Below are 24,141 nucleotides of genomic sequence, written 5' to 3'. Positions count from 1 at the left end.
GACAAAAAATGAAGAAATTAAATTTATTCGCCTTATTTATTCTATTATTTTTGTTTAATTTAAAAAAGTAGAAAATTAAAAGTTTTTTTTTGTTATTTTCTCATAAATTTTTCTAAAAAATTCCGATACATTTTTAAGAAATTTTTTTAACGTTTTTGATTAAAAATATATCAACATTTAAGTATTTTTTTTTACATTTTAGATACTCGATAAAAAATAAAAAAAATAGGTGGGAGGAACAGAAAACTTTTTTGATATTTGTATCAGCCTTAATTTTTAATTTTTCTTATTTTTAACTCAAAATTTTTAATTATACAAAATTTATAGCCAAAGCAAAAAAATGCATAGAAAACTCCCTGTAGCATTATTACCAAATAAAAACGACTAAAAGTTACTTTGAGTGGTGTGAAATATTGAAATGGCAAGCATTTCATGTACTTGAGGGCTTTTAAAAGATTAATGTTAAAATTTTTGTTGAGAAAGGCGTTAAGCACGAAAGAAAGTGTAGTGAAATATTAATAGCGACAAATCTCTATTTTTTCGAGTAATTTAAAAGAGATTTTGTGTCATTTCAGGTCATTTTCAGGTAAAATGCCACCGTTTAAACAAATTTTACGATCGCTTCACCAAAATTCACTTTTGCCTCACTTTGATGACTCAGCAGCGACACGAATCGCTAATCCGCAATGATAAATTTGGATGAATATTTATTTAATGGCCAGATTAATAGTGTCGATCAAGTGACATCGTATCGATGGCGCCAGCGTCTGTTTCGATTTCATTCGAATTTTCACCTTTTTTTCTACCGGATCACGATTTACATTTAAAGAACTGACCAACTTCACGAAATCTCTAATATTTTCCATTCAAGTAGAGTATTTATTTATTAATTTTTAGTGAAAAGAGCACAAATTGACTTGCAAAATTATTATTCAACAGGTGTCTGGTTTTGTTTGTTAGCTCTTTTTTAAGCAGTCATTACACTTCTTTTCCGTTTATTTTCTCAGAACGAACGCGGATTGTATTAGTCGAAAGCAAAATGCAAAAACGTCGTACGTATGTGCAAGATACACATTAAAAAAAATTCTGTCATTTCTCAAAAGTGAATGAACTTTATAAATAAAATAAAAAAAAAAATTATTTATCAATATTGTTTTTACTCATTTGTTGCTCAAGAAAGGGCTCTTTTCGTATGCAAGCAATGTCGCGTCACATTAGCATTATGCGTAGTAAACACGTTGTTGTTGTCCATTCATTAGTTCTAGATGTCTGTGGAACGTTACCAGTCCGTTCTCGAAAACGTACATGGAGAAAAAACGCAAATAATTTAAATTTTTAACTCCAATATTTGCGTTTTCGCCTCTACACAAAGCCACAAATGTGTGCGGCGTACTTTATTTTTTTTTATATAACCGATTACCGTCCTACCTTCGACAACGAGCCACCTTCTGCGCCCCACTCATGCAAAAAGTTGTTTGACGTGCCCCACTACCGAGAGAAAGTCTTAATAAATAGACCTAAGTTACTTCGGATCATGTCTAGTTGCATCGCGACTGTGCGTTCATAAGCACACATAGCGATAGAGTTTGAAATTTTAATTTTTTTTTTTTTAGTGTGCGCGAATAAATAAAAAAAATATTTTTTGAGTGTTTCTTATAAATATTAATTTTTAACCATTAATTAGTAGTATAAAATAAAAAAAATAAAAGAACCCGTAAAAATGGGTCGAACACTCAAAATATTTGGACTTTTATTGTGCATTGTTGCTGTTGCAACGGGTAAGTTTTTTTTTAAATTTTTTTTTTAATATTAAAAAAAATACCGGAATTTTTTTTAATAAATATAAAAAAATAACAGCTGTCATTTTTTTTTTGAAAATTAAAAAAAATAATTAATTTTAATATTTTAATAAATTAATAAAAATTAATTATTTAATTTTAAATTAATTTTTGTGTCATTTTTATTAAAAATAAAATAATTTAAGCATAAATTAAAAATTATTTTAATTGATTGAAGAGTGAATTATTAAATTATAAAAAAAATAAGAAGTTATCCTTGAACGAAAATAAATGTTAAGAATTATTCTCGAAAACATTTTTAATAATGTTTACTTTTTTCATCATCATCAATTTTTTTTTATTTTAATTTTTTCTCATAACACAAAAAAAAATCTCGACTTTAATTGCCTTCATTAGCGCACAACATTGTCTTTGTCAGGCATGAATGGCTTGCTCTCTTCAGATGATAGCAATTTGAATATTATTTTAATAAACAATTACTTCCTACAACAAACACTGACGACATACGCTCGCGTTAAATACTTTGACAGCACAAAAAACAACTTTTATTTTTGTACCGAGCAACTTGTTGTTGTAACATTAAATTGCATTATTATTGTTCGGTTACGAATAAAAACCGGCCGGGCTCGTGATCATTTATTTGTATTACAACATGTATATTAATAATAACGAGAAAACGTAATAAAATCGAAAGTTTTTTTTTCGTTTCTCGCGAAAAAGGCGTTTTTGTCCTTCATTCTATTTATTTATTTATATTAATTCATTATTATTGAAAAAAAGAGTGTTGCAACATATTATTTCGAAAAATAAAATAAAATAGATGAGGGAAGTAATATTGTTAATAATAATAATATGGGTGCAGCTTGTCATAATGCCTACTTAAAAAGTTAACAAAGAAAGAAAGAAAGACATTTACGGTTGTAGGAATTATATAAAAAAAAGATGTAATTAAAAAAGTATCATTTTCACTTTCGATGAAGGCGAAAGCTTTCTTTCTCTATAAAACTTAATACTTGATAATAAAAACATTATGTGGATAAATATTACAAAATTATGTAAATTTTAGTAGATTACGGTCGCGCATCTATTTTAGTATTTTTTTTTTTTTTTTTTGAAATAAAAAATAAATAAAAATAATGATGAAGATGAGCGATAAAGATCACAGAAAAGAAAATGCAAAAAAAAAATTAAAATTCAAAATAAATAAAAAAGTAAACAAAACAAAACTCCAAAATTAAAAGTGAAAGTGTCGTTAAAAAAAAGTTTTTATAATACTAATTATTTTTTTTTTAATTTTTAATTAACAGCTGATGCCCGTGTCAAGCGACAAGACGATGACTCAGAAGACGTGAACGTTGAAGAGCTCTGCCAAGACAGACCGCAAGACGAGTATTTCCGTCTTAGCATAGAAGGCGATTGTCGTGACGTTGTCAGGTAAATATTTCTGCGCCGCATCTCCACGAAAAAAAAAGAAAAAAAAAACAAATTTTTTCGTTATGAAAAAGGTGCGATGGTATTGAAAACGGTACCAAAAGATTAGCTACAGTCCGTTGTCCCAGTAGCTTAGCATTTGATATCATAAGGCAAACGTGCGACTGGAAATCAAATGTTAAGAACTGTAATGTTACTGGAAGTAAGTTTTATTGTGAATGGACGTTACTCTAATCGATTTCGAAACAACATCATCGAAAAATCGGACAAAATCACGAGTTGATTAATTTTTTTTTTCGGTTACGCAATCGTTGTATCACTTTCCGATCGGCCTATAATTATATTATTGGCAATAACAAGTGTGTTATCTCACACACGACGACGACGACGACGATCATGGATAAGAAAAATTATGTGAATATGTTGTTTGGAAGCGAGTATGATGTAACGTCCATAGTTTCTTGCTTTACTAAAAAAATGTTTTCTCTTCTTTTTTTCTTTCATTACATCTTTTTCCTCATAAAAAATGGTTTTCTACCACCTATTACTGTCACTGTGTTAACTCTCTCTGTGTGTGTGTGTGTAATGCATAACCACTAGATGTACGCGATCGGGGCTGAAAAAAATTACTTGCCCTTCTGGTTTAGCTTTCGACATTGAAAAACAAACTTGTGATTGGAAAGCTAAGGTTACCAATTGTGATAAAAAAGAAAGTAAGTCTCAAACCGAAAAATTATTACTGGTAGAAAATGGTTTGGGCCTTCATCAAATTTCGCCTTGTACAAATTTTCATCTTATTTTTTTTTATCATTTCTTGCTTCAAATTTGGTGGTGGTTCATGTTAATTAACAATTTTCAATTTTTTTTTGGAAAATTTTACTTATTTTCTTGTTTTTCTCTTGAACATCAGAGCCACGTAAAGCTCTTCCAAACTTCAAAACCGACGAGCCTGTCTGTCCCGAGGGCAAATTGCAATGCGGTGATGGCGAATGCTTGGAAAAGGATTTGTTCTGTAACGGAAAGCCCGATTGTAAAGATGAGTCCGACGAAAATGCTTGCAGTAAGTACCCCCCATTTGTTTTATTTTGAAGCCTTTATTCACGTTAACACTCTCATTGTTTCAACAGCTGTCGAAACTGATCCAAATCGTGCTCCCGACTGCGATCCCACGCAATGCGTCTTACCTGATTGCTTCTGCTCTGCCGACGGTACTCGTATTCCTGGAAATATCGAGCCACAACAAGTGCCACAAATGATCACAATTACCTTCAATGGTGCCGTAAATGTAGACAACATCGACTTGTACGAAGACATCTTCAATGGTCAACGTCAAAATCCCAATGGTTGCCAAATTCGTGGAACATTCTTCGTTTCGCACAAATACACCAACTACTCAGCCGTCCAAGATTTGCATCGTCGCGGACATGAAGTGTCAGTTTTCTCACTTACACACAAGGATGACCCCAACTACTGGAGTCAGGGCACTTATGATGATTGGTTAGCTGAAATGGCTGGTGGTCGTTTGATTATCGAACGTTTCGCTAATATCACGGACGGTTCGATTATCGGTGTTCGTGCCCCCTACTTGCGTGTTGGTGGCAACAAACAATTCGAAATGATGGCTGATCAATTCTTCGTGTACGATGCCTCGATCACTGCTTCCCTCGGACGTGTCCCAATCTGGCCATACACTTTGTATTTCCGCATGCCACACAAGTGCAACGGTAACGCCCACAATTGCCCGTCTCGCAGTCACCCAGTGTGGGAAATGGTCATGAACGAGCTCGATCGTCGTGATGATCCTACCTTCGATGAATCGCTGCCCGGTTGTCACATGGTTGACTCGTGCTCCAACATCCAAACTGGCGAGCAATTCGGTCGTCTTTTGCGTCACAACTTCAATCGTCACTACAGTAGCAACCGTGCTCCATTGGGTCTCCACTTCCATGCCTCATGGTTGAAATCGAAGAAGGAATACCGCGACGAACTCATCAAGTTTATCGAAGAAATGTTGGGCCGCAATGACGTTTTCTTCGTCACGATGTTGCAAGTCATCCAGTGGATGCAAAATCCCACGGAACTCAATTCGTTGCGTGACTTCCAGGAATGGAAGGAAAAGTGCGACGTCAAGGGACAACCTTACTGCTCGCTGCCAAATGCCTGTCCACTTAATACGCGCGAATTGCCCGGAGAAACCTTGAGATTGTTCACGTGCATGGAATGCCCCAACAACTATCCATGGATCTTGGACCCCACTGGCGACGGATTCTCGTCTCGTCGTTAACAACTGACTTTTTATAAGATTAAGATTTTTTGATAAATGACTTTCCTCCACCGGAAAAACACACAAACAATTTCTCTCGAACACGTATGGCAACCATCAGATTATTTATTTGCGTTGTAAAAAATTGAAATTGCGTTACTATTCATGTTCCATGTTTTAAATAAAAGTAAAAAAATGTAAAAAATTAACCGAACGTATTTTTTTTATTTCAACGATTATTTTTTTTTACTTTTTACTTTCTGTCACTCTTACTCAACTTGAAAAAATTGATTTTTTTTATTTAATTTATTGATTATTAATTAACTTTTTGTCGTATCAATATTTAAATCGGAGACGAGAAAAAAATTTATTTATTTTATGATACTTTTACACGTTTTTGACTGTAAATCGACGCGATGCACATTTTGTCTGTTTTTTTATAATTTTTTTCTTCAAAATCAGAGGGGACCAAAAAAATATATTTTTTAATTTTTTGTTTGTATTTTTTAACGTGTTTAAAAAATTTTAATTTTTGAAAAAAAAAAAATTATTTTGGTCACGTGACTTTAAACATTTTTTACCTGTATTCAATAGAAAACGTCTTTTTTGAGCAAATTTACCTATTCTTTGGTATATTCAATTACACTTTATTTTATATAGATTTTGAAATACTTTTTCAAACTAAATGACTTAAGAAATCAAGTTTTGCTAGCTTTTTTAGTGATATTTTAGTGGTTTTTCAAAATTTTTGACGTTTTTCACTATTTAAGAGGTTATTTTTCGACAAAATTAATTTTTTACAAAAAATAACGACAAAAAATTTGAAATTTTTTTTTAAAAAATTTTTCATTCGCCTTGGAAAAAAAATTAAGTCAAAACGCTAATTTTGTAACAATAATAGAAAATAAATCAAAAAAACAATTAAATTTTCCATACTAAATAGTAAAAAACAAAATCTATAATTTTTCTTGGTTTTTATTTCAAAGATGAAACGCGAAACAGAAAAAGATTTTGGAACACCCTTAACAATAAAATAAAAAGGATTATTTTTTAAATTTATTGTTGGAAGAACTTTGTGAAAAACGTGACCAAAATTTAATTAAATTTTTTAAAAATCTTAAACTTGAAACATAATTTTGTTTGATTTAAATTTAAAAAAAATAATTAAATTTTAATCAATGATTTGAAATTATAAAAAAAATAGCATGGAAAATTCTAAATCTGATAAAATATATGAAATAATTAAATTTAACAGCCGAAGTCTTTAAATTTCATGCCAAATTTTATTTTTTTAAGGTTTTTACCAAAAAGGCGCAAAAAAAAACCCGTTAATTTGACCAAAAGTCATCATTTTCATTCGCCCCACTGTATTCCTTTGAATCAAAAACTCACGAATGGGTTGTTTTTATCGAAATACAGTGAGTCGAATGAATATGATAATTGAAATTGCCATTGCTAATTCAAAAGTCACGAGCCTCCTCGTATGTCTCGTACAGGTGTAAGTGCCACGTACAGAAAAGAACGACTGCTAAAAGCGAATTTTTGAGTCCACTGAAGAAATGGCTCCATGAATCAGGTGTTTTTGTGTGATTTTGCCAAAGTTTTTGCGAGCCATGTCGTCGGGAGCGCGAGTGAAGACAAAGCCGAGTCCAATGAAGGCATTCCAAGCACTACCGATTATCGGATCCGGCAATAATGCAGCGACAAATCTCTTGCCAATCCATTTCGCGTCGATTACACAAATTTCCAGCTCATTCTCGCCCCTTACGAGACACATATCGCCCGAGCATGCCGGTGGACCAATCGCCTACAAAGGTAAGAAATCGCCTCGATTGCGGAAGAAAATTTTTCCGCATTCAATTTTCCTGTAAAGAAGTGCGAGAAGATTGATTTTCCCATTTCCTCTTTTTTTTCTTCTTCTCTATCATTTTACAACTCACTCACTCATACACACACACATCTACAACTCTTCTTACTCCACCGACGACGACGACGATGCTGACGTTGTACCGATGCAATACGCTGGGCATGCGAAAAATTTACACACACACACACACACTACGACAAACGTAAAATTTTTCATTCATTCATGAAAAAAAGGGAAAGTGATAAGCCAAAGTGAAAATTGTATGCGGCGAACGGCGTCGCTGGACCAACTCACGACAGTCAAGGCGACCACAAAGCCTCCGAATCCCTGCATCTTCTGGCAGCTGGACAAGGCGACGCAAACCGACGAATCGTGCTTGTCGGATCATCGTCCGGGCGCCTTCGAAAGTCCTTCCGAAAAGATGGAAAAAGTCATCAAGCACCGCATTCCGCGTCAAAGTTACAGATCCGCTTGCGAACATTCCGTCAGCATTCAAACCCTTAGTCCAGTACACGTGAAAGCTAGTCCCGTTCTTATTCCGTCGCGCAATCAACCGATTCACATGCGACCGATGCGCAGTTCTGTCGAAGGCTTGAATCAGGAAATTGAGAAACTTGTGTTGCATCCGGGCGCAGGTCCGATGCATTCGTGCCGGCAGGAGTTGGAGATGTTTTCGCGCGGCACTCCCGAAGGACATCGCGCTCCAATCACGGATTTGTGGAGTAAGTTGAAAAAAAATTTTAAATTTTATCAAAAATTTAATTAAATTTTTTCATAGGAGAACATTCCCGATCAACACAAACGCCATTGTTGTCGCCAGACTCCCAAAGTACATCACCTGTAAGTATTTCAAAACATAAATTTTTCAAAAATAAATAATTTCTTTGTTTTGTAGTCCGATGAAGGTGCCCAGTCAAAAGACGCATCTCCACGTATTAATCGATTTCTGGCACGTGAACCTCCAGACGGTTGTGAAAAAGTAAGTTTTTTCTATGTTTTTTTTTCCTAAACATCTTTTTATTTCAATCAAAATAATTTGTTGAAAAAATTAAAATAATTTTTTGAAAAAAAAATTAAAATAATTTTTTGAAAAAAAATTAAACAAAATATAAAAAAAGGTTTCCGTGTTGATAAAAAAAATTAATTTGAATATTTTTTGCATATTAAAAAAAAAATTCAAAATTTTCATCGAAATTTCATTAAAAAAATAATTTTCTCAATTTAAATTTAATTTAAATTAATATTTTTTTAAATTAAAAATAATGAAATTTCGAATTTTTTCAGGTCAATTTAAACCTCAAGCAAATCGAAGGCAGCTCCGATTCCATGTCTAGCTTCAAGCCAGTCGGCTTTGAATTGCGCCCCTCGCTCGGCTCCGCATTTCAGCCAATCCCAATCATTCCAAAGGTAGTAAAAGCCGAGTTGCCCGTCAATCTGGAAGAAGATGTAACGGAAGATTATTAAAAAAAAACACATCAAACAACGGAAGAAGAGAATCAATTAATTGAATTAGAAACCAAAGTTCAAGTTGCATTAAAATAAGAAACTGTGTGTAAATTCTTCTTAAAGTAGTGACGCATACACAGATTACATGAAAACTTCTTTTGACGTAAACACACAATCAATCGGGTTATCAGTAAGTAGTAATCCATGACATGAAGCGAGAAGAATAACAAACAAATAAACAAAAAAATTACGACTGTAAGTTGCGCGCAACAGAGAGTGACTTATTTTTTTATTACAACTATCAATAACTTGTAAGAATATTCAGTGTAATCATCATCATTTATTATAAATTATTATGATATATTATATATATTAAAAATATAATTAAAAATTAGTTGTAGCAAAATCCCGTTCGTTTCTCAAGGAGAAAAAAGGGATTGAAAAAAAAATCATATATATTGGCCATCATGCTTCTGTATAGAGAAACAAAAAAATATATATATATTTAAATTGGTGTTACAAAAAATACGAGATTTATTTTAATTACTTAGAAAGTTCAAATTTTTAGGCAAAACAAAAATTACAAAAAATTAATAATAATAAAAATAACCTTTTTAATCAATTTCGCTCTAGAGAAGTAAATAAAGATAATGTTAGTAGATTTACAAACAACAAACAGTATAAATAAATAAATAATAACAAAAAGTGTATCAAGTAAGCCAATAATAATAATAATTTAAAAAACAATAATAAACATGAGAAGAGGAGTGACTGATCGGAAGTAAATATTATTCGCACACAAATTATTTTTAAAAAAATTTGGCTGAAACAAAAGAATTTAATACAAAACTTGTCTTTCTTGAAAATGAACACAATTGAATTCGTTGTAATTTTAAATAATTACACAATTAAATAATAATTATGAGCTTGTTCTTGTCAAAAAAAAATATTATTAAAAAAATAATTTTCAATTTTTTTTTTTTTTTCATATAAAATTTAAGTATGCAAATTTATGCACACACATAAAAAAATAAAAAAAAGAGACTGATCGATCAATAAAAATGTTATAAATTTTAAGAATGATATAATGGGAACAAACATTATATAAAAAAAACAGAACAAATTATAACAGAACGACTGAATAGAGAGTATGATGAGGTAAGACTTGCTTAAAAAATAATCAAATTAATTATTTTATCAAAAAAAAAAATATATATATAAAATTTTAATTTTTTGTAGTTCAAAATTTAAATTATCAAAAAAAAATAAAAAATAGAAGGGTGGTCTTACATATCATTATAATTATTAAAAATTGCAAAAAATTTTAAGTTTTTACCCCCCTTTACGCTCCCGTCTCCAACAAATGTGCCTTTTTCTGGCTCCGCAGGTCGTTGAAGAGGTGCTTTTGGCGTGTTTTGCTCCCATGTTTGGCAACAAATCCTTGTTAAGTTTCACCATTTCATTACTTTTCTTTTTTTAAAAAATGTTAATACTATTAATAGAGTCACATGAGAAAATATGAAGAAAAAATGATAATGTACAAATCCCTTTAATAATTAAAAAAAAGTATTTTTATGAACTAACATTTCACGATCAAATTTTTGAGTTTTAAAATGAACAAAAAAAAACGTTTTGGATGTCCGTTGTTAGAACTATTAAGATTATATATTTATATGAAACATAATATATATTTATCTATTCATGCAAAAAAAAAACATCAAGATAATATTTCTTATTGATTAATTATTAAAATAAAATATAAATATTGGGCCATATTATTATCATTAATTAATTAATTATTATTTTATAAGAGAACCAACAAACCAACCATTCATTATTACATAGAACAAGAAAACAAAAATAAATTAAACAATAATCAATAAAATAGTGTATCAGTGTCTAATCATCATCAACATAATAATTCATCAGAAAAAAAATTATTATAATAAAAACACGTAGTTTGTTTGAATCAAAATTTACAATAAACGGATGAACTTAACCAATATTTTACAAACAATTATTAAACAGTACTAAGGAATAATATTTTTCACAATAATAAGTCATTTTCATATAAATTGATAATTAAAATAGTAAACAAAAAACATAAAATTGAATAAAAAATAAAGTGCATGAAATGCAATGTAAAAAAGTGCATTTTTTTCTGGAAAGTCATTGGGGGTTTTAATTATTGTTTTAACAATTGATACTGAAAGATTTTTGGTAAGTTTTATTTTACATGCTGAAAAAATTTATTTATTTTTTTTTAATTTTTGTTTTATTGAGAATTTGTCATACGAAAAAAAAATTAAAAATTTTAAAGTCAAATTTTTATCAAATGACTAATATTATTCTTTGATTAATTTTATGATATCAATTTTTTATTATCAAAATATTAATTGTTTAAAAATTACAAGTAGGTAATTTTGGATTATTAAAAAATTTTAAATTGTAACGAAAGTTGTCGCAAATAAAAAATTTGGAACGAAATCGTGAAAATCGGGTAAAATTTTTCATTGGATATTTTTTTGAATTCAAAAATTTGTTGCTGAGATTTTTTTAAGCTATTAAGGCCGCTATTAAAAGTCGAAAATCCAATGGGGCAAAATAAAAAAAAAAATTAAAAATTTAACTTAATAAATTTAAATTAATAAATCAAAATCATATAAATAATTAACTAAACTTGCTTTGATTTCCTACTGAAAAAAGTCTTAGCCACTTAACCAAAATTGAATTTTTGCTTAGATTTCAATTTTAAGAATTTTTTTTCGATTGTCTTTCAAATTTGAGTTTAAAAAGAAAAATAACAACAACTAAAATTAGTGTTTAGGCATAAGCATTTTTAATGATAACAAACAAAAAATTGTTTAAAACAGCAAAAAAAAAATTTTTTTTTCTCTCATAAAATCACCATGCGACATAAAGTAAAATAATAAATTTAATGACCTTACTTAAAATTATTTATGGTGGAAAATAAAACTAAAGCAAAAAAATAAAACCTCAGAACTTTAATCAATTTTTTTTTCATATTTTTTAAATTAATTTATTTTGAAAAATAATTCAAAAGTTAATCAAAACTACAAAAATTTAAAAAAAATAATTATTAAATTTAAAATAAAAAATCCTCCAATCTGTCACATTTTTTTCCTGTCAGAATTCTTTTTCTCACTTATCCGTTAAAAAATTTCACCATCTGCTTATTTTTTTTTTTACTTTCTTTTCTAGCATCCGTCGGTCGGCGTCATCGTGTCATTCGCCCCGGATTGGCTTATCCTTTTTCTCAGGGATATTTCATCATCCCATTAATCATCGTTTCGGAGATTTTCGTGCGTCGGTTTATCTCAAACGGGGTACCTGAGAAAACGAAATTCCTACAGCAAAATTCTTATTAAGTGCACCAAACGCCTTTTCATTCACAAAAATAAAAAACGCACCTGTCCTTCCGAGAAGACACAAAGATTTGTTAAACTTTTTGTGTGCCTGTTCGGTCGAGGAATGTAATAAGAATTTAAGAAGTAAGAAAAAAAGGGACCACCTTGTTACATAAGTTTTTTTTCTTCGTTTCAGAGGGAACACGTGATTCGGACCACGTGTATCGTTCGTTGTGAAATTCGTTTGGTTTCGTTGGCATTTTGTAGAGGCAACGACGCGCTGCGATGCGATGCGATGCGAAGTTAAGTAATTAACCTATGCAATATTTGTTCATTTAGAGCACTTGATGAATAGCAATCAAGAGTAATTTAGCGCGTCGTCCAGCGCCAAGCAGTCTGTAAGTGCAAAAACATATTTTATTGCGCGAATTCCTGGCTAAATGATCTTTTATTAAAAACTATTAGCATTCAATCAATTTTCAATGTTTGCTGCACGCGCGCTTATTACTTTGACTTTTAGCGCAATTTTGTCGCATATTGCCGCTTGACCCGACGACGACGACGCAGTTATGCAAGCAAAATTCCCGCCATCGATCCAGCATAACTACTGCATTCCACACACAATTTATTGATATTTATTGAACTCGGCAACGGCAACTCGGGTGGCTTCGCTCAATTATTTTTTAACTAAAGAAAAAATTGTAATTCACTCTCTGCTTCTAATTGGAATGCAAATAAGAAATAATGATGAACCAGTATTTTTTTTTTCATCTTTATCTACCGAAGACAAACGACGACGTTGATTGGCTGGAATGGACGAGCCCCCAGTCACGCCACACTACACTAAAAAAAACGCAAGTATGTTAGAAAAATGAAAGAATTCTTCACTGGCATAATGATATATTAGTAGTTTTTAATGATAATTGCTACTTATCTCCGTTTCTCCGGTCGTTCTCATTACTTATTCATGTGTTTTTTCAGCGCTAAGAGGATTAGACGAACATGGAAAGTAACACGAGACCGAAATCACGTTTACTCTGCGAGGTATTTCATAACATTGTACAACAATCTAGAACGTTTTCTTCTTCAAATGACTTTCTTGCAGCAACTTTTTTTGAAGAACAACTTTTTTGAGTCATCCAAAAAAAGCACAAAGTAGTAAAAATTTCGTTATCGCATCAATTGAATGACGTTCAATGAACAAATCGAATCAAAAATATTTTGACCTGATTATTTCACATGACACTCCGGCAAAGCTGCACGCAGAGATAAGACGACTACGACGTTTTAAGGGTGTGTGTGGCGATAATGACGCGCAGTTGTCGCTCGTCATTAAGGCAATTATTATTTTATTTTAAATGCGCATCAAAAGCATAAATCATCGATGCCCTAGTAGGCAAACACAATTAAAAAAAAATAATGATGTTGATGTTTGTCGATTGTTCCAGTCACTTCTGGTATACATAGTCACATGAGATGGCGATAAGAGGCTTGGATGACAAAGCATAATGCGAACACAAGACAATTCCCTCAAAAGCATGTGACTTTCACGCAAGACAAATTTAGGAAATATTCCACAAAAATCCGGAATGAACATCAAATATTTGAAATTTCGTGGTGAGAAAGAAAAAGAAATACAAAAAAAAAATTATGTCAATTGTGTGATAGTTCAAGAAACGCACTTAGCCTTGAGAAACGTTACACAGCATCATACAGAACTTTTTATTATTGAATACGTTCGATTTCTCAGAATTTATTTAATCGACATTCGTTTTTTTTTTGAGGCCGTTAAAATTATCAAAATTAATTTTTAAATCTCGATTTATCAATAGAAAATATAAAAAAATTTAAGTAAAAATTATATTTTTATTAGTTTAATTAAATTTTTTATTTAAAAATAATTAATATTTAATTTAATTTTTAAATAATTTAATTTATTAAATTATAATTTAAATATCTAATTAATATTGAGTTTTTAAATTGTCTGATAAATTAAAATATATTTTTTTTTTAATTTTTAAATAAATATTTCTATTTTTATAATTTAAAAAAATCAAATTTTACAAAAATAAAAAAATATTTTATTTATTTTTTTTTTTAATTTTGAATTATTATTGTATAAATTGGCTTTATATTTATTAAATTTGAAAAATAATAAAATTTTATAATTAAAAATATTTTTCAAAATTTTGGAAAAAATTATTTAAAATATTTTCTCATAAAAAAATAATTTTGCTAAATTGAATCAGCCTCACATGCATTGATTTATTATCAATTGTAATAAAATTATTACAGAATTTTCCATATAAAAATTATCAATATATAATTAATAATGTTGCATGTGTTTTTTTTAATCTTTATATTTTGCGCATAATTTTATAAATTCATAATGAATATTAATGAATTTTTTTCGTAAATTTTTTGTGAGTCACAAATTTTTTGTCAACGGACAGGAATTCATAAGAAATTTCTACTTTAAAAAAAAAATTACCACCCGCAAAAATTTTTTGTTCTAATTCTCGTTAATGACCTATGATTCATACGCAACATGTTTTGGAAACAAAATTCAAGGAATGCCTTGAAGTGTCACAAACGTATATATTTCATTTATTAATTTCTCGTGACGAATAGTCTCTATTCGTAAACAATTCTTTTAAGAAAGTGTTTACAAATTTTTCATTCAATAAAAAAACAACTTTTGTACATATGAAGAAGATGAGAAGCAAATCTCCTATTATCAATAATAATATAGTAACAATAATAATAAGAATACCTAAATACAACTGAATGAATGATGAATGAAATGTAAGTTTTTGTTTACTTACTTTTTTTTCCTTTTCGTACTCTTCGAATGTACATACATATGAAATTATACATAAATGTTGTATACATGAGGTACGTTGTAGTAAGACACGAATGATACACGAACACAGACGATCGCACGGTTTGGTTTTGAAAAAGCTATATAAATTCGAACTGTTTTGATGTAATTCGTCAGTTGGATTCTGAGTGTAAAAGATAGTAAATTAAAAAAAAAATAAATTATATTCCTTTGAAAAAAAGTTTAAATTATTATTTTTTGAAAATAATAAGTTACACCAAAAAAATAAAATTAAAATAAAAAATTATTTTACATCCAAAGAAGAAGTAAAGAAAAAAAAATCATCATGAATACAAAAACAATATTAATGTGTGCATTATTTGCCGTTTTTATGGCATTTATTGTTGCATCCGTTGATGCATCTCCTCCCGCCAATTTAAAAGTAAGTAAAAAAAAACATTTTAACTTTATTATTTCCATTCATTATTTTTTTTATGTTTAAAAAAATATAAAATTTTGTACAAAAGTTATAAAAAAATCAAACTTTGGTTATTGCGTTTTATTTTATTCTTTCACGAAATTATATTAAGAAAAAATAACTGATACACTGACAATGTTGTACATGATTATTTTATACTTCTCACTAGATATAACTAGATTTGCTCAACATTCTTTTTATAATAAAAAAAAAATTCGTATATCATTATCATTATTTATTTACATACATTAAACATTAACATGTTTAAAATATTATATATATCAATAAAAGTGACCCTTACGATGTTTATTATTACGAATATGTGGCAAAAAAGAATATTTAATAATTTGAATGTAATTTAATAAACAAAAACATAAAAAAATCAGAGGAAACGCAATTTTTTTGAAGTTCAAAGAAAGTCAAAATAATAACTTTAATTTTAAAGTATAAAAAATCACGTGAAACACAAGTTGGTGATAATGATAATATAATATTATAAAACGTAATTTTTTTTAAAATATTTTTTTTTGTTGAATGAATGATGTAAGGTAGTAACGAGTTTGTGTCACAAGACCTTTGATAACTTTGGTTTTTTTTTTCTTGTATAAAATTTTCCGTTAATTTCATCATGTTGCGTATAATGCCAAACGAATTTTCATTCATCGCCATCACCTCGCTTTGGCAGATGAGATAAAAATAAATATTTTTTCGTCTACGTTTTGTCTACAACTCGTCATAAATTTCCGCGCGCGCCAATAAAAAAGTTACAATTTTCCTCGATAAATTAATTTTGAGGCGTTACATAAGAAAAAATCTTTTGAGAAAAACGATGATTCGTTGTCACGTGTCACTTTTGCGTCTACCTGCAACCTACCGAAATCATGTTCAAACATGTTTCAATCTAAGTTTAGGTAGACATTCTGTCGCATGCCGCCGTCGAAAGAGTTCAATAAGTTCGTTACAACAACGGCAACTATTAATATTGTAACATATACACATGCAAGGTTTTCCGACAACTGACTACATTTTATGATGCAATTTTCGTACGATATCAAGTCAGACACAATACAACACGTTGTAACAATTTTCCTATAAGAATCAAAACTGGTGGTTAAGTTGCGTTACGTTTCGGTCCGCACGTAATTCTAATTCTAGGAACGTTAAGTTGGAAAAAAATTAGTTCAACTCGTTAATCGGTTCTCGGAAAATTAGATTGGGTTTTTCCCCCTCTTTGAAATAATTACTCAATTTAATTTAATTTTTTTTTTTGTAATTTGTTTATAAATTGTTGTGTCTGGGAAAAATAACAACACAAGCAGTTCTCGGTATAAAAAATGTCACTTTAAATTTTTGTTGTTGATGTAAACAATTTAAAACGACACCAAGCGTTTAATTACAGTTGAAAGGTGCGACGAAGCGAAATTTATTTAAAAAAAAAAAAATATAGGAAGAGATTTTTAACGAAAATATCTGATGAGTCAGAAACATTCTTATAGAATCAGCTTTCAATATGTTTAAAAAATAATTTTCTTTTTTGCTTAGCTGATATTCTGTAAAAGAAATTTTTTGTTTCGTCTTTATTTAAATTTTTTTTTATTTTTTAAATAAAAAAATTTTAAATAATTTTTTTGGAAAATATTTTCATTCAATATTTTTAAAGATATTTTTATTTTATTCCTAGCAAATATTTCAATGAAGGAATTAATTGTAGTTTCGTTTCTTATTTATTGTTTTTTTAAAATAAATTTTTTAATTAAGAATTTTCTTGGAGTATATATTTTTAGAATATTTAAAAAAAAAATTTTTATATAATTTTAGTTTAAAAACTTTTAAAAAACTATTTCAAATAATTTAAAAATTTAAGATAAATAATTTTATAATTTAAAAAATTAAATAAATAAAATGAAAAAAAAAATTAAAAAAAGATTTAAAGCCCAAGAAAAAGTTTAACATGGGATTTAATATTTTTTAAAATTAAATATTAAAATTTTCCAAAAAATTTTTTTTTCAATAAAAATTATTATTTTTTTAAAATATTTTTTTTTCAATATTCTTAAAACTTTAAGAATTTCAAATAAATTATTTTTCTATCATCCAGACGCTTTATGCTATTAAATGCATGATTTTAATGAAGCTCGAAGAGTGTAATCATGCATAATGCTGATAATAAATACCTTTTTATGTGATTTTTACGACATTTTCCTCTTTCTCATCACTCGCAATAAATAAATTACAGAACAATCATAAAATTCAGTCATTAAAAATATTTTTTCTTCTTCTTCTCTTTTCAGTTCCAACAATTGTTGAGAAAAGCGAGAGACATTAAACCATTACGCGAATGCAAGGCAGATGAACAATGCAAATGGGAAGTCTACAATTCCGAAACTCGTTTACACGAATATGACCTCCATAATGAGTAAGTTTTAATTTTTTTTTTTTTATAAAAAAATCTAAAATTTTATTTTTTTTTTCAGTTGCAAATGCGACAAATGCGTAAAACGGTCCGATGATGTTTCGATAAATGCCTATGTCTATAGATGTCAACCTGGTAGTTAGTTATGAACTGTCTGAAATGCGAAACATACTACTTTAAAACTACTACTTTAAGTTAATATTACTGAAATTAGAGCCAATATGGAGATAAACATTGCATCAAAGATAACAAAAAAATCTTGAAAAGACAATTTCTTCAGTTCTTCGCCGATTCTTTAACACAAAAATGGTACTTATCAACTACATCTCTCTTTCTATCCATCTATTTTTTGTGTTTTTTCATTGAATCAATCAAATAGAGTGCAATTCTTACACACTTTTAATTGTGGCGCACTGTAAATTATTGTCAAAATTTTAATTTTAAGCTGTTACTTTTTAGTTCTTAGTTTGTAGTAAGGTTATGAAGCTTTAGTTAAATTATTTATAAACAAAAAAAAAATCGTGCGATCTGACAAGATGAAAAATGAAACATAGCAAGGTTCCTTCTTAATGTATTGTTCATTATTTTTAAAAAATAATTTTAGAAAATAAAATAATACATATTAAGGAATTCATCAAAAAAAGATAAGAAAAAAACGCACAATAGACCATAATAATTTCAACCAGTATTTATTACATAAAAAAGATTATTTTGATCAAACTCTGTATAAAAAAATTTGCTCATTTATCACCAAACAAATATTTACAGTCAGTATTTTTTTTTAAATAGAAGTTCAGAAATTTTTGGAACAGAAAATAAATAAATAAAAATTCAAATAAATACAACTTTTAATAAACCGTTTCCTATTGACTTTAAGTTCATATAAGAAAGTTTTTTTAACAATAATAATTTTTATCCAATAATATTGTGTAGCGAGTCTATGAATAAATAAATGAAATAATAAAGAAGACAGTTTTGATAACAAATAAATTTTGAAGTGTTTTAATATGGAGGCGACTGGTAATTAATTTTCTGTTAAAAGTTCAAAAATAAATTTCTAAGGGTGTTTTTATCAAATAAAAAAAATTTAAAAAAATATTTTGCTTAAAATTTTTATCAAAAATATAAATTTTCATAGGTTTTGAAATACTGATTTTTGTTTTTATTTTATTTAATTTTAACTAATTTCGATAATTTAAAATTTTTTGAAAATTGTTGAGGAATATTTTAAATTAAGTTTTAAAAAATTAATAAAAAAATATTTTTTTTACAAAAAATAACCAAAAGAAAATTCAAGATTAAACAATTTAATTATTTTTTCTTTAAAAAGTTTTTTAAAAACAACTAGGTACATATTGTTTTTTTTTCGAAAAAAATCCGCTTTTGCAAAATCCGAAGTATTTCTTTATAACGTTACAAAATTTTCTGGAATAATTTTGCAAAAATTCTATTTTTTTTTATTTTTGAAGATTTAAACAAAATATTTTATAAGCTTTACAGATTTTTTTTTAAATTTTAATTTTTTTTCTTTTAATTTTGAATTTTATTTTTTTTAAATCGAAAAAATAAATAAATTAAAAACAAAAAATTAATAAAATTTTTTTTTCTGAAAATTTTCAAAAATTAAAAAAAAAATCGGCAAATAAAAAAACATCCTATAATTTTTTTTATTCCGCAATTTTCCTGATAATTTTGAAAAAAAAAATAAAGAATTTTCCGAAACATTTTCGAATTTTCATGAGTGAATGGAAGGTAAAATAAATCTCAAAATAATTAAATAATTAATTTCAATTTTATTTTTATTTAAAATCTTTTTTCTTAAATATTTTACGTGATTTTTTTCATCATTCATACATTACAACTTTGTACATCGAATCGCTATTAAATTATATTGAGTCTCGTCTATATTTTTTGTTTTTTTTTTATCTTCAAAAATCAAAAAGTTAAGTGTGGTGATGAAATGGCTTGTAAGTGCTCGTTGGTAATAATTTCTTTGGTGTATGATCTTAACTTTTTTTTTGATCGCTTTCTTAAATTTTATAACAACTAACTATTATTGAAATATATTTTTTGTTTGAAAGTTACGACTAGAGCTTTTTGTCGCGTGGATGAACATTCTTACATTCTATTAAATTTTCTAACAGCAAAGCACAAATTTAAAATTTTCTAGTCTTAATTTCGGTTTCTTGCATTTTGAATGCACAGATCGCAAGGCAATGCATAACTCGAGCACGTGATGAAAGCGTAGATTCGTTGAAGATAAAAATTTTCGTCTTAATTACCGCTATTACTACTAGAATTTGTTTAAGTCTTCTTCTAATCTTCCTTTTCGCCGCCCTTGTTGCTAATTTGATGACTCGAGGAACTGGCGGAGGACGACGAGGTTGGCGTGGCATCCTTCTTGCTGGGCGATTGTTGTTCGCTGGACGGCGCATTCTCGTTCATGTCGAAGATCCGGTGCCAAACGACGCATCCGTAAATGAAGAGAATCGAAATGGCGAATTGGATGAGAAGCCAAACGATGATATTGAGAGCTTGCGTTCTTCCAAACAACTCTCGACCATTTTTGATGCATAAAATTGCTTCGGAGAACATGATGGCGACATAGACCCAACATTGCGTGCCAACTCGCTTGCATCGTGTATCCGTGATATAAATGTAATATTGTCGCACGGACGGAGCCACAAACAGTCCCACGAGCAATAATCTTCCGATGACGAGGGGATGCGATGGCGGCATCTCGAAAATGTGTTTCAAGAAGAACGTGTTGAGCTCCGTGACTTGCCAGAAAATTACGAGTTGACAAACGGCGAGGAAACGCATGTACGTGCATTTGGGATCGAGCCATCGAACATGCGTCCAACTTTCGGGCGTAAATTGCATGACGGCACGCTTTATCTTGCCGCGTGTCGTTGATATGTCCTTGATGCTTGCCCACTTGTATTCGCGCATCTCCAGCAACTGACACATCTTCAAGCCGCACCAAATGCCGAAGCCGTTGCAGAGAATCACATCGAGAATGACGGCATCCCACCAACATTCGACAAAATTGGGAAGCAAATGAGCAAATGCGATTTCCGTGATTTCCCACATGGCCGAAATTGCCCATAAAATTCCCATGTGTCGAATGAGGAGCGCTTTGAAGGTCCATCCGAGAAAGTGACCCGTGGCAAAAACATCCACATTGTTCCAAAATCGCTCGAACGTCAAATCGGAACAATTGACTCCATATTCCTACGACGACGAAAAAAAAATTAATTTACTTTGTCGCATTCATTTCTCACGCCATACATGCGGGTAAAGGTCACGCCGATGCAAAGCGATAAGAAAATACGTACCTTCTCTTGATCGATATGGAAGTTTTTGAGTTCCGGGAAGAACCAGAAGATGATGCCGTTAATTGTCTCGTAGCTTTGGAACATGAGGAACATCAAAAGCAGCAAATAAATCACAGAAAGCCCAAAAAGGATGCGCCACACCGCCGGATGGGGTCTCGTAAACGGTCCATTCGGGAATGTCAGCACTGAGATTATGAGAAAGAAGAAAACCACACAAAGCATGCCAGCCCAAATATTCTCTTGCAAGTCATTTTCGTCTCTAAAAAAAAAATTTAACCAATGTTTACTAAATATTTTTCATGCAACACACAGCGAAAGAGGGAAATGCGCTCGATTGTGTAATCGTTCCGAATAAATTTCGAGGTTAGTCACACAACACAGCGACAAGCGAACGAGAGGAAAAAAAAGTTAAATAATTGAATTAAAATGTATCGATTCTTGGCGGCGGTGGTTGCTTACCTGACAAAGGCGAAATACATGACGGCAATTATGGAAACGGCGAGTAGCGTGATGGTGTGCGGTTTGTAGAACAAATCGAGACTGATGTCGTCGACGGGCTTCTCATTGAGTCTCTCGAAGGCTTCTCGTCGTTCGTCCTCGTTGATGACGCTCCGCGATCGTTGCGGTCTCATAAATCTAAACATCTTTTTTCTGGATTCTTTTTCCTTTTTTTACTTTACACGAAAAACATGGAAAATTCCGATTGCCGAGTTTTCTTGCAGTTTACGTTGAATCCTCCTTCAATCCCGATAACGCAGGAACTTTGGACGATTATTGCAGTTGCGACGAACGGAGAACTCGCTTCTCTAGAGTGTTTTGTCGAAAATTAAATGAATTTTCGCTTTTTTCGTACCGCGATTGCAAATTTACCCTCAGTGACATCCCAACAAAGCCCAATGCACATGATGATTTTTCTGAGGAATTTTTTTTTGCATACTGGGGCACGACAGCGGCGGTGAGACGAATGAAAGTGATAACGACCGATAGATGGCGCTACAAGCACGTTGTCAATATCCTGTTTGGAGCCACCAAAGCGGAAATGCGGCATTGATTGGAACTAATTTTGAGACGAATGAAATTGATGACGCCGCCAGATGGCGCTACAAGCACGTTGTCAACATCCTGTTTGGAGCCACCAAAGCGGAAATGCGGCAGGAATTGTGCTGTCTCTTTCTTTTTCTTTCGTGAAGCCGTCGAATCAACACGCAAAATGACGTAAGTCCCGATTTTATTTAATTTTTACCATTAAATTTGTGGAAAAATCGTCTAAAATGTCTTAAAAAGACGCATTTTACCGAGATCTATTAGAAAACCATCAAAATTAATCAGGATTTTTAGTAAAATATCCGTAAATTACCTTTTTTTGTAAACCTCGTGTTCCATTGCCACATGTATGCAATTCCATAACCAGCAGCTGAACTGTTCCGAAAGTCTGTTGCATGGAATAGATTGCTAGACCAAAGTTTTTCCTAATTCTAGAGACTCTTCAAGAACAGTCGCTTTCCTAGACTAGAGCTTGAACCTACGGAAAAATACAAAATTCATCATTTTCCACAAATTTTTTTGTATAACCATCAAACAAACTTTGCTAATAATATTTTTTTTCTTTCTGCAGTTCCAAAGTCTCAAAGGATATCTTGTACGAGTGCGTCAACGAGGTGCTCACCAAATCTCAAGAGAAGAAACGTAACTTCTTGGAAACCGTCGAGCTCCAAATTGGCTTGAAGAACTATGATCCCCAAAAGGACAAGCGTTTCAGCGGCACTGTCAAGTACGTTTCCACCTGATTTGTTGCACACGAATAAATTTTGTGCGAACATGAAATCAGGAAGTCACTTAAATCAGTGACGGACCTCGACTCAGGGTCTTAAATTAAATGAGAAGGTGCAAGTCACCGACCCCAATTTTTAATAAGAATCTCCCTTGTTGAATCTCTGTGGTTAGCTTTTAACTTTTGTCGCGGAATATTCGTTCAAAAATTAAATTTCGTTTTTTTCAATTTCTTCTTCAGATTGAAGTACATCCCCCGCCCCAAGATGCAAGTCTGCATTCTCGGCGATCAACAACATTGTGACGAAGCCAAGGCCAATGACGTTCCCTACATGGATGCCGAAGCCTTGAAGAAGCTCAACAAGAACAAGAAGTTGGTCAAGAAATTGGCAAAGAAGTACGACGCTTTCTTGGCCTCGGAATCTTTGATCAAACAAATTCCCCGTTTGTTGGGTCCCGGCTTGAACAAGGCCGGCAAGTTCCCTGGTTTGTTGGCACACAGCGAATCGATGACACAAAAAATCGACGAAGTCAAGGCCACCATCAAGTTCCAAATGAAGAAGGTTTTGTGCTTGTCCGTTGCCGTTGGACACGTCAACATGACGCCCGATGAGCTCGCCCAAAACGTTCACTTGTCAATCAATTTCTTGGTCTCGTTGCTCAAGAAGCACTGGCAAAACGTCCGCTCGTTGCACATCAAGTCATCCATGGGACCACCACAACGTCTCTACTAAACATTCATGTGTATTGGATTACAACTTTTTTTATTCAAATAAATAATTTGAATAATTGAAAAAAAATTGTTTTGCCTGTAACTTCCAAATTTTGTATAACTTGAACTTTATGAAAATATTTTTTTGTAAGTTCGGACTTAAAATTCAATCTTTTTTTTTTTGTTAAAAATGCGCTGATGGACACACGTCTTATAACTTCAATATTTTCATTTTAATTTTTGAAAACTCGGACAGAATATTTTTTATGACTTTAAAAATTAGCTTACTGAAGCATAGTAATAATTCTGAATTTCATAAAATAAACTTATTTGAAGTCTTAATAAGTATTTAATAGTTTTATTTTTATTTAATTTCTATTCTTAAAACCTTAAATAAAATATTGGTGAATTTTTATTATAAAATTTTACATTAAG

General features: G+C 30.4%; 5 protein-coding genes across 6 annotated transcripts; 4 read left to right on the top strand and 1 right to left on the bottom strand.

Moving 5' to 3' along the window:
* Positions 1–1,573: 1,573 nt before the first annotated feature.
* LOC134837677 (chitin deacetylase 1) lies at positions 1,574–5,685 on the top strand. Of its 2 annotated transcripts, none has more exons than XM_063853074.1 (5): positions 1,574–1,778; positions 3,107–3,233; positions 3,831–3,943; positions 4,141–4,290; positions 4,358–5,685. In XM_063853074.1, exons 1-5 carry the CDS (start codon positions 1,721–1,723, stop codon positions 5,512–5,514), a joined length of 1,605 nt encoding a protein of 534 aa, XP_063709144.1. In that variant the 5' UTR covers positions 1,574–1,720; the 3' UTR covers positions 5,515–5,685. The 2 variants fall into 2 exon arrangements, with proteins under 2 accessions (XP_063709144.1, XP_063709136.1); XM_063853066.1 differs by lacking the exon at positions 3,831–3,943 and adding an exon at positions 3,305–3,432.
* A 1,328-nt stretch (positions 5,686–7,013) lies between these two features.
* LOC134836736 (protein FAM117B-like) lies at positions 7,014–9,418 on the top strand. The gene is made up of 5 exons (XM_063851940.1): positions 7,014–7,308; positions 7,594–8,082; positions 8,139–8,200; positions 8,256–8,339; positions 8,645–9,418. The coding sequence occupies exons 1-5, from the start codon at positions 7,107–7,109 to the stop codon at positions 8,822–8,824; spliced, it is 1,017 nt and encodes a 338-aa protein (XP_063708010.1). The 5' UTR covers positions 7,014–7,106; the 3' UTR covers positions 8,825–9,418.
* Positions 9,419–15,183: 5,765 nt separating this feature from the next.
* On the top strand, positions 15,184–18,950 carry LOC134838270 (uncharacterized). Its single transcript, XM_063853764.1, has 3 exons — positions 15,184–15,437; positions 17,765–17,889; positions 17,948–18,950. Exons 1-3 carry the CDS (start codon positions 15,342–15,344, stop codon positions 18,027–18,029), a joined length of 303 nt encoding a protein of 100 aa, XP_063709834.1. The 5' UTR covers positions 15,184–15,341; the 3' UTR covers positions 18,030–18,950.
* A 709-nt stretch (positions 18,951–19,659) lies between these two features.
* LOC134836874 (phosphatidylserine synthase) lies at positions 19,660–22,100 on the bottom strand. The gene is made up of 3 exons (XM_063852144.1): positions 21,684–22,100; positions 21,225–21,483; positions 19,660–21,120 (listed from the first exon to the last, which is right to left on the bottom strand). Exons 1-3 carry the CDS (start codon positions 21,866–21,868, stop codon positions 20,203–20,205), a joined length of 1,362 nt encoding a protein of 453 aa, XP_063708214.1. The 5' UTR covers positions 21,869–22,100; the 3' UTR covers positions 19,660–20,202.
* A 251-nt stretch (positions 22,101–22,351) lies between these two features.
* Positions 22,352–23,794, top strand: LOC134830127 (large ribosomal subunit protein uL1). The gene is made up of 3 exons (XM_063843511.1): positions 22,352–22,439; positions 22,840–22,995; positions 23,236–23,794. The coding sequence occupies exons 1-3, from the start codon at positions 22,435–22,437 to the stop codon at positions 23,726–23,728; spliced, it is 654 nt and encodes a 217-aa protein (XP_063699581.1). The 5' UTR covers positions 22,352–22,434; the 3' UTR covers positions 23,729–23,794.
* The last annotated feature ends 347 nt before the right edge of the window (positions 23,795–24,141 follow it).

Source organism: Culicoides brevitarsis, chromosome 1 (assembly GCF_036172545.1).
Source record: "Culicoides brevitarsis isolate CSIRO-B50_1 chromosome 1, AGI_CSIRO_Cbre_v1, whole genome shotgun sequence".
Taxonomy (NCBI): domain Eukaryota; kingdom Metazoa; phylum Arthropoda; class Insecta; order Diptera; family Ceratopogonidae; genus Culicoides; species Culicoides brevitarsis.
Note: the sequence above shows the minus strand (reverse complement) of the source record. Positions and strands in the feature narration are given on the sequence as shown.